The sequence below is a fragment of the Rhineura floridana genome, chromosome 16, assembly GCF_030035675.1.
Source record: "Rhineura floridana isolate rRhiFlo1 chromosome 16, rRhiFlo1.hap2, whole genome shotgun sequence".
NCBI lineage: Eukaryota > Metazoa > Chordata > Lepidosauria > Squamata > Rhineuridae > Rhineura > Rhineura floridana.
The window spans coordinates 7,609,092-7,620,057 of NC_084495.1; the positions used below are offsets into that span (position 1 = coordinate 7,609,092).

At 47.2% G+C, this 10,966-nt stretch overlaps 1 protein-coding gene across 2 annotated transcripts in view; it reads left to right on the plus strand.

Annotated features, from left to right (window-relative positions):
* LOC133371233 (actin-binding protein WASF3-like) overlaps window positions 1-10,622 on the plus strand; it is a 63,043-nt gene extending 52,421 nt beyond the window's left edge. For both annotated transcript variants that reach the window (XM_061598430.1, XM_061598431.1), the window contains exons 8-9: window positions 4,835-5,232; window positions 9,183-10,622. In XM_061598430.1, coding sequence (XP_061454414.1) covers window positions 4,835-5,232; window positions 9,183-9,340 — 556 coding nt within the window. In that variant the 3' untranslated portion in view covers window positions 9,341-10,622. The remainder of the gene's footprint in view (window positions 1-4,834; window positions 5,233-9,182) is intronic.
* The last annotated feature ends 344 nt before the right edge of the window (window positions 10,623-10,966 follow it).

Genomic DNA, 10,966 nt, shown 5'->3' on the forward strand with positions numbered 1-10,966 from the left:
ACCTCTATCTGTATTGGACAGTGCCTTCCTATACAAATGTTGTGGAGTCCAAAACTTCAAAATATTAATTTTTGCTGAATCAATCTCAATTTCAAATCCAAGGAAACATTCCTTATCATTTTTTTCCATTGTTTAGGCAGTATAATGCATTCTAATTCCCTATTCCACATCTCTCTGATTTCCTGAACTTCTACTTTACAAAGATCCATTAAACATTTATAAACAACTGATCCAGTAATTACCTCCAACAATTTACGAGATGCCAAAGCACTCAGAACAGATGGGTCATAAACAAATATTAACAACTGTTGTAACTGAAGATAGCGTCATTCCACAGTCATCGGTAACTTACATTTAAGCTGTAAAATAGGAAATGACAAAAATTCTCCATCTGAGCCTATCCGCTGATCTAATGTATATATCCCACATTCAACCAATTTCTTCCACAAAAAAAGACTGTCTATCTTCAAATCTGGATTGCCCCATAAAGTGAATTTAGCAGGGCCATATGGGTCAAATTGTAACTGATGAGCCACTATCTGCCATGTCTCTCTAGTTGAAGGTGGTATCAGTCCTTTCTTTTTATTATATGTAGACATCCAAGTCTACATATAGTAGTCATCCAAAGAAGGGTACATATAGTCATCCAAATGACTACATTTGGACTACATATAGTCATCCAAAGAAGGGTATTAAATAAGCCATCTCTAAAATTATTCAAGCTGGGGTATTCGTAGAAGGTGAAACTTGCGAGTCATACGTACATGCTAACAAATATTTCTTATGATATAAGCTAGTATCTGGAAAATTAAAACTGCCTTCCGATATTGGCAGCTGCATTCTGGTAAGTGAAAAATGAGGCGGAAAATTACCCCAAATGAGCATCCCATTCATCTTTTAAAAAAACATTTGGGGAATATGTAATAAAATATCACGGTGTATATATTGTCTGTGGCAGAATATCAATCTGAAATGTATTAACCTTACCCCAAATACTAATTTTTAAATTATTATTATTATTATTATTATTTCCATTTATAAACCACTTACTATCTAAAAGATCTCAAAGCGGTTTACAATAGAATACACAAGGTACAATAAAAAATATCAAATTAATTTACAAAGCAAAATACATAAACAATATCCATATACATAAACACAGTATAAAAGTCAGAATTCACCAAGGGAAGCCTGTAAGCTGCCTTCCCTGCTCTGTGCAAGTGTCAGAAAACTGAAATGGCTTGCTGCCATTTCTCTTGCCTCTCCTTCCTCCTGGGGGGGGGGCAGTGGAAGCCCCCACCAGCTGCAAGGCTCCAGGACTCAAGCCTCGGCGGGCCTGTGTGTCCATTGTTCTGAAGACGGAGCATCTCACCGGTAGGCAGGTTGTGATCAGAGAGCAGGGCGGGCTTTAGCTGGGGGCCAAAGAGGTGGCCATTGTGTTGATGCTGATGGGGGACTGCATGTGACCCCCACAATAGGGAAAATCAGAGGCCCACTCTGCCTTGTCTGCATAGCTCCAGTGACTGGTCCCATGGCCAGGAGGACCTGCCTCTGAGGGGGCCCCCTCCGAATCTTCCTCCGGCATCTCCATCTGCACTGGCTAGTTGGGCGGCCAGCAGCAGCAGCAGCAAGAGGAGGAGGAGGAGGTGGTGGTGGCGGCGGCAGAAGTCCAACCTCAGCCTCTCCCGGGCGCGTATCCTCGTCATGGCTCCACACAGGGTCTCTCCAAGCCCGTCAGAGTGTGCAAGCATCATTTTGTGCTGTGTCTTGAGCAGCTCCTCCAGTTCTGCATCCTGTGGCTGTTGCTGCAGTGGGGCAGCCGCCACCGTCTCTTCCATGATCGATGAAATAGTTGTTTCCTAACGTAAGTATTTCCTCTGTCAGGACAAGTCCACCCATTGCTTGGAGAGGACTAATACTTGTAGCATCTGTAAGTGGGCATTGCTTAAATCTTTCTGTTGTGACCTTTCACGACAAGATAAGAGGAGCTGTGGCATCTTGTCTTATATTTATTGATGTCTTCTGTGGAACTTCAAAAGAGATAAGGCGTCCCCCACCAGGATTATTAGAGCTAGCAATTCCACAAGCAACACCGGGGATTATCTCTACTTCATTCCATTTCAGATCCACAACTTGCCGACCTTCCTTTGGCTCTTATGTAGGCGATGTCACCGTTGCTTGTGATCGTGGCGAGACGATGTCAGGTTCCACAGTGGCCAATACTGGCCTGTTTGGCTAGGTGCCTCTGTCTCTGTCCATCCAGAGATTGGAGGACTGTAAAATGACTGTTCACAGTTTGTACCTTCGTAGCCTTCATTGCAAACACAGAGATAGCCGTCAGCATTACTGCTGCAGTTGCCATGGCGACAAGGGTTACTGGCAGATGGATCTGAAACAAACTGGCAGTTGGTCCCGGTGACCCCCGGGGAGCAGGCCCAGCTCTAGGCAGGCGGAAGCGAGAGGAAAAGCAGCAGCAGGCAGTGAGGCACGGTGCAGAGCTTTGCCAGCACCGACGAGCAGGTGCCATTATTCCTGCAGGGCTGGCTGAGGCAGGGGTCGGTGGAGCTGTCGAGGGGCACAGTGGCAGTGGTCAGCCCGCAAGACTGGCATGGCGGTGCTGGGCCAGGCTGAGGAGCAGCAGCAGGAAGAGCAAAACAGAGCGGGGCATAATGGTGCGGTCGACCGCCCCCCCCCCGAGGAAGGCAAGGAGCGAGGCCAAAATTTAAGTAATGCCCAGCTATCCAAATTACTAGAGAGCTCCTTCATCAACTTATTTAAATTCAGTTTAATCATTTGAAAAATATATCTCGGAAACAACATACCTAAGAATGGTCACCAACAAAATCACCAGTTAGTATACAAAGTAGGCCATCTGCAATTGCCCATTGGCATTAATTCAGATTTTGACCAATTCATTGTATACCCCAAAGTCCCACCAAAACCATTGATTATTTTTATTAATTCTGGTATAGATGTTTCACGTCTGCTAATCAGTAGTAATAAATTGTGTGCATATAATGTTAATTTAAATTCCCTATTCTGTCTGAACACTGGGTGACCTTGGGCCAGTCACTGCCTCTCAGCCTCAGAGGGAGGCAATGGGAAACCCCCTCTGAATACCGCTTGCCATGAAAACCCTGTTCATAGGGTCGCCGTAAGTCGGGACCGGCTTGAAGGCAGTACAACCAATATTCTGTCTGATGTAAAAATATTTAATACTAGAACTGGGGGTCCTCCAATGATGCCGAACGGGGAGAGAGGCAGAGCAGACAAAATGGAAGTACTTCTTCACACGGCACAATTTGCTTCCCCAAGATGCAGTGATGGCCACAAACATGGAGGGTTTTTAAAACATTAGATGAGACAAATTCATGGAGGATAAGGCTGTCGGGGGCTACTAGCCATGATGGCTGTGTACTGCCTCCAGTATCAGAACAGCATGCCTCTGAACCCCAGTTGCTGGGAATCAGAATTGGGGAGAGTTGCTCTTGCACTCAGGTCCCGCTTGCCGGCTACTCATAGGCATCTGATTGGCCACTGTGAGAACAGGATGGTGGATTAGATCCAGTAGGGCTCTTCTGGTGTCACTGCTTTTTAAAAACACCTCTCCGTATTGACATCAAGGTAATGGAGTATGCTGAGTCTGATGCTGCAAAAAGAAGGCACTCCAAACAAATGGATTCATGTGGGGGCAGGGGTGGGGGCTGAGTCGCTGAGTAACAGAGACTGTTAGAGTGCTTATGCCCAAGTTGCTCCTGTTAGAAGACATTGCAGCTCATGATAACCAATCTGAAATCAAGCTGGTTTATGCAACCGAATCATTACATTCTTTGGGGAAGGGTCATGTTTTAGTGGTACCTTTAGAAGTCCTACAGTGCTAAATGCTTAATGGATGGGGAAACTGCCTTGTATGGCCACCTCTCTGGTCAGTTGGTTGGCCTAAGACGAGCCTTTACAACTTGTGAGCCACCAAGCCAAGTGCAGCCCATCGAGCCTCTAGGTTCAAGGTCACCAGTATAGTGCCCGTGGGCACCAAAGTGCTCGCCAGTACCTCCTATGTGCCTGTTAACGCTCTCAGTAACTATTCCCTGGAAAATCCGCAATACACAAGAGACTGTTAGCTCTTCCTGTTCAGTTCCTGTTTTCACTGACTTAACCCCCACCTTAAAGAGGACCGCATTTCATAGGATGCCAGGATTTGACAGCCATCTTCCCATTTGTTCTGATCACAGAAGAGGTGCAAAGAACTTACCTCTGTGAGCAAGTGTGGTGGTGGCTGATGTGCGTCTCTTTCTCCCCATTGATGGTGGTGGTTGACGGTTTGTCCCCTGCAAAGCCCACCTCATGTTGTTTCTTTTTCTGCTCTTGCTCCCACGGTGTCCAGAGCAGTTTCTCAAAATTCCAAAGGTACCAACAGGTCCCAAAAGGTTGGCGAGCCCTACTCTTAAACGGTCAGGAAACCCGCTGGCTCAGCTGCTGGCCTAGGAGAATGTGTATGCTCATCTTGGCGGGTCCTGAGTTCTGCAAGCAGGATCTCTAGGTCATTGGCAACTGGACTTTCAGGGACTATGATCCGGTTCTGTCCTATATCTCTGTCTGCCATGTCTGAGTACTGTGGAAATTCCCACATGTATGGGATCCTCTCTGGTCTTGCTCCCTTAATTGGACAGGAATTGCCTACAGGCTTCACCAGAGCAGCAAAGCCATGTAGCAGCTGAGGAGTGAAATGACTCAATAGCCTGATTCTGTGACTTGAGCTGCTGGCTTTAAATCAGTGGCAGGTTTGTTAGGATCATTATGTGTTTCAGATTGTCCCTTTCCTTTCTCGTTTCAGCCCCCAGCAGGTGCCGATGGCTGAGTATTTCGTGCCTCCTGCTCCTCCTCCCCCTCCCCCAGTCATACCCTCTGCTCAAACTGCCTTTGACAGCCCTATCTCTGCCCCTCCCACCATGGTGCCGAATGCGGCCGCGGCCGCCACCGCCACTCACTCATCTTATGCACCTTCCCCTCCTCCTGCCCCACCTTGTCCTTACTCTGCTTCTCCCCCTCAGTCCGGCCCCATGGGGCCTCCTGTTGCCCCTCCCCCCCCTCCTCCCGGCCCCCCAATGATCACCACCTCCCCGGCTCACTCGGCATCTCCCCCGGGTGTTACAGTTGAACCGCGGAAGCCTCAGTGCCCTCTGATCCCAATGAGTGATGCCAGGAGCGATCTGCTTGCTGCAATTCGCAGAGGTGAGTGCCTGCTTTGCTGTGTTTGTGATGGCCCCTAGAGCACACAGGCCCCGTGCCTTTGTTTGTTTATTTATTTATTTATTTATCTATTTATTTATTAAACTTGTATACCGCCCCATAGCCGAAGCTCTCTGGGCGGTTTACAATAACTAAAAACAAATACAATTTAAAATACATCTTTTAAAAACAATTTAAAACACAATTTAAAATTTTAAAACAATATAGAACACATGCTAAAATGCCTGGGAGAAGAGGAAAGTCTTGACCTGACATCGAAAAGACAACAGTGTTGGCGCCAGGTGCACCTCGTCAGAAAGATCATTCCATAATTTGGGGGCCATCACTGAGAAGGCCCTCTCCCATGTTGCCATTCTCCGAGCTTCCCTCGGAGTAGGCACCCGGAGGAGGGCCGTTGATCTTGAACGTAGTGTACAGGTGGGTTCGTGTCGGGAGAGGCGTTCCATCAGGTATTGTGGTCCCAAGCCATGTAAGGCTTTATAGGTCAATACCAGCACCTTGAATCGAGCTCGGAAACATAAAGGCAGCCAGTGCAAGTGGGCCAGAATCGGTTTTATATGTTTGGACCGTCTGGTCCCCGTTACCAATTACAAAATTCTACGTCCTGCTCTTGTTTAAAAAACTCAAAGCCTATGGGTGCCAGTGCACTCGACAGTTCCTCCTACGGCGCCTATTAAAGGTCTCAGTAAATATCCCACAATGCATGTGAGACCGTTTGCTCCTGTTTACACTGGTTTGGCCTCTCCCATATTGAATACAGCCCCTTAAATATGCCCATATTTCATTGGATGGCAGGATTTTATGGGGGAAGGGCCGTAGCTCAGTGGTGGAGCATCTGCCTTGCATCCAGAAGGTCCCAAATTCAATCCCCAGCATCTCCAGGTAGCTCTGGGAGAGACCCCTGCCTGAAACCCTGGAGAGCTGCTGCCAGTCTGTGTAGGCAGTACTGAGCTGAATGGACCAATGGTCTGACTCAGTATATGGCACCTTCCAATGCTCCTGTAAGATTGGGTGCACATCTCCCCTTTCATTCTGAACAGAGGAGAGGTGCAAAGAGCTTCTCTCTGTGAGTGAGCATGGTGGTAGCCTTTTCCCATTGATTGTGGGGGGTGTTGCTGATTGGGGGGGGCAATGCCTGCACCAGTTTGTGGCTCTGTCTCTTTGTTTGCTCTTTGAGGTGTGGCAGCCAGTTTGTATTACGTCATGACAGCCATTTTGTGGTTGGCGTCCACACACCACTTTCTCTAACTTCCAAATGCGCCCCACCCAAAAGGTTGGCTGCCTCTGAACGAATGCAGAATCAATAACAATCAAACAAATAAAGGGGTTGGGGGAGGAGATGGAGACTGGCCGTAACCAGGCCTGTGCAAATTGATCATTGTCCCACAATTCCTTCCGCCACCCTTTCCACGATGTGTGTTCTGCTGCTTTTTGGTGAGAAAGAGATGTGGAGTCCCATGTTCCTTTGCAGGTTGGATTAGGGAAGGAGCAGTGATTATCATCTACAGTGGCTCTGAGCTTTGGACGGTGCAGTGCAGCTGCAGAGGAAACCTCTGCTCCCTTCTGCAGATCCAAACTGGAGAGAAAGGCTAGAGATGGACATCTGGGCAATCAGTGCCGAGACAAGCCCCAGATTTCCCTCTGGCTTCAGCATGGAAGCGTGGATGGAGATGGCCACTGGAGTTACCCAACACCAAAACAAGCCCCAACTCTCAAGTTTGGAGCTAGAGGGTGGCGGGGATTGCCCTTGCTGTTGTGCTGGGCTTCCACAGTTGCTTGAAGCTCAGAGCAACCACTGGAACCCCATTTGAGGCTTGGGACGGGGGTAGAGAGTGGAGACCCATGTCTCGCCACTTGAAGTGCTCAGCGTGAAGTCAGGAACCAACAGCCCAATCCTAGGTGTGTCTGCTCGGAAGTAAGTCCCACTGAGTTTAATGGGGCTTACTCCCAAGTAAGGGTGCATAGAATTGCACTTACTTGGCAGCAAGCCCCACTGAGCGCAGTGAGTTTTATTTCGGATTAGACATGTATAGAATTGTGTTTAAAGGGAGGGACATGGTCCAGACTAGGGATGGGCTCCTTTGGCCAGCGCTGGTTCAAAAGCATTCCATCGATCCTAACAGGCTGAAGACACTTTGAGTTCATTCTGTGTCTGCTAGCCACTACTTTTACCGATCCATGGGTTTTTTCACTTGGATATTGATATTTTTAAGGAAATATTAATATTTAAAATATTGATATTTTGAAGGAAATATCAATATTTTAAAAGGAAATATTGACTACCATTCTTACAATCGATTTTTAGAGGTGGATGTTTTTTTAAAAAGTCCCTTTTCAAAAATAGCTGTGGAAATTTGCTACATTAAGATCTAATGAGAACAAGCAAATTAATGGAAAATTCAGTTCCAAATCCGAATTGGGTGGACTTCTAGCACATCCCTAGTCCAGGCAAAATCAGTCCTTGACTCCAGCCAAATATGTGGAGCTCTGAACTTCGAATCCTCCACATGATCAGGAACCCCAATCACACAAGGTTTCCAGTTGCATGGAGGATCATAAGCCTCCTCTGTGGGACCCTCCAAACACGCATCCCACTGTCCTGCTCAATGTTCAAAGGTTGGAGTTTGGAGATGGTGGGAACAGGGGCATTGAAAGTGCAGTGCCAGACTTTGCGTACCTGCTTGCCCTTTCTCTTTCCAAACGGAACACCTGAAGACGGCTTGTCTAGGAGTCTTAAAAACTATTAAACCTTTGAGGAGTGACTGAAAGAACTGGGCATGTTTACCCTTGAGAAGAGAAGACTGAGGGGAGATAGGATAGCACTCTCCAAGTGCTTGAAAGGTTGTCACACACAGGAGGGCCAGGATCGCTTCTTGATCCTCCCAGAGTGCAGGACATGGAATAATCGGCTCAAATTACAGGAAGCCAGACTGAACATCAGGAAAAGCACTGTTAGAGCAGTACGGTAATAGAACCAATGACATAGGGAGGTGGTGGGCTCTCCGACACTGGAGGCATTCGAGAGGCAGCTAAACAGCCACCTGTCGGTGATACTTCATGTTGGATCCTGCATTGAGCAGGGGGTTGGACTTGATGGCCTCATAGGCCCCCTCCAACTCTACTATTCTATGATTCTGTGGCTTGTGGCCCTTGGATATCCATTGCTTCCTTGGTGGGAGACCTTATCAGATTTCCAGATTCCTCCTCATTCACTGCCTTAATCCAGTCTGCAGGTGAGGCATGGGGAACCTGATCTGGCCAGCAGGCTCAATCCTGATCTCCTCTTCCCTTTATAGGCAAAATTTGATAGGTGGGCAGACCCACACGCCCATCAGTCACCCGACATCACAGTGACATCAGCTGATAGGAACATAGGAAGCTGCCTTCAATCGAGATGGACCAACTAGCTCATCTAGTTCAATATTGCCTACACTTAACTGGCAGCGGTCATCCAGGGTTTCAAGCAGGGGTCTTTCCCAGCTCTACCTGGAGATGAACTTTGGACCTTCTGTATGCAAGCCAGATGCTCTACCACCAAGCCATGACCCTCCCCTGATGACCGTTGGTACTTCAGAGCACCACGCAGGGCTTGCCCAAAGCCCTATGTGGTGCTTCTAAGCACCTCTGATCAGCAGGCTTGAAGTCACTGCCTACCAGCCTGCTGTCTGCAGGAATTGGCTGCATGATGAAATTCCCCATGGGGAACTCAGTCGTGCAGCTGATCCAGCCGCGTCTCTTCTTACTGCTCACCTGATGACATGTATGACATCAGGTGTGCGGCAGGTGGGTGTGGTTTGGGGAAAATGGCCTCACAGACCAAACTGGAGTATGTGCTAGGCCCTGCGGGCCAGAGGTTCCCCACCCCTTCTGTAGGTGATGAGTGTGTGCCTGCGTAGGCTGGCTCTAAAGCATTTCTACCTTTGCAAATGCAGGAATTCAACTCCGAAAGGTGCAAGAACAGTGGGAGCAAGAGGCAAAGAAAGAGCCGGTGGGCAATGATGTTGCCACGATCCTCTCCCGCAGGATCGCCGTTGAGTACAGTGAATCGGATGACGACTCAGAGTTGGACGAGAACGAGTGGTCAGATTGAGAAGGGGCAGAGCACTGCCTTGGAGAGGGGTCTCCCAAGTTCTTTTTGCCACCTTTCCACAGCCAGGTGTGTGCGTATGTGTGAATGGGTGACCCTGCAGGTAAATTCCAGCTGCTGACGGCAGCTTGTGTTCAAGGAGCTTTGCTTTCGTGCCCTGTTGCACTGTTGAAATTTTTTTAAGGTGGCCTCTTTGTGGGCAAGTGTGCATTAGTGACTCTTGTCTTTTGAAAAGCGTCGGTGCTGGGAGAACCAGCTACTCACCAGTTTTCCTAGTGAAAATGACGTTTGAATCTGAATGTGCTGCAAAAGCAAAACAAACTACAGCAGCCCAATTCTGGGTCCATTGTCAGTGGAGTCTCAGAGTTAATGTGCAGATTTAGGGAGCAATCAAATGTGAGGGACAATGCTGATGTTTTGAGGCTTATTTAACAAGATGCACTTACCATGCTCCTGATTATGAGTGGGAAGCCTTCTTTCTGTGGAAGATACAGCTGTGTGGTGGCTTCATGGGTTAGAAGAATGTTTCCTTGCTCATAAAGTTTCCTCCATTGCTGAACATTCTAGAGACACGTTCCAGAGAGATAGCCATGTTAGTCTGTTGCAGCAAAAGCAGTGGAGTCCTATGGCACTTTAAATGATCAAAGTGTAAGCTTTGATGGACCCAAGGCCACTTTTGTCACATGCATGGGTAGTCACTTAAGAGGGTAGGGATCCTGAAGACAGAGGGAACAAATAAAAAATGTGGTTGGCAGCTACAAAGGTGTGGAGATAGCTGTAAGTGTCTGCCAGCACTGTGCAGACCGTAAATAAATACCAGATCCAATCAGATGAATATAAGACATCATATAAGACAACCTTTTGACGACATGTTGTGAGGAAAAACCCCACGTCTGTACTAAGGGACCTATACACATATACCCATGTAGGTGATCATATCGTGTATGACAAAGTGGACCCTGGCCCACTAAAGCATTGTGACATCATCATTATTTTGCATGTTAGGGATCAGTTTCACCTGGACTCGTTTATTTTGTATTCCTGCTTGTAGATTTCAGGAAGTTGCAATGGAGTAAATTGGGTGGTTTTTTTAAATAACAATTGCAAAGAACTATAAATTAAAATAAAACCACACGTGAATACATAGATCCATCAAGGCTGCAGTAGGAACATTCTGATTTAAGCTACCTACTCTCATTTACAATTTTTAAAAGTTCAAATCACTGACATAACAGGATAGTTTGCCAACTGTCTTCTGTCCTTCTCTGAGCCATATGAATAAATGTGTACATTTCACCATAAGGAATGTTTTCCAGGCCCCCTTTAGCCAATTCTCGACTTTGAGGAAATCTTTATGCTGCTGTGCAGTCTAGATATTTGCTAGAAAAGACAAAGCCAATATTCTAATTATGCTAAATTTCACGCCCGATGCCAAATTCCATCCAGAAGCAAAGGAAGTTTCCTTCTACTGAGTCAGACTATTGAGCTGTCAAACTCATGATTGCCTAAACTGGCAAAGGCTCTCCAGAGTTGCAGCCCTACCTGGAGAAGCTGGGGATTGAATCTCGGACTTTCTGCATGCATAGCAAATGCTCTACCACTAAGCTACAGCCCTTCCCCAGGCTGTTA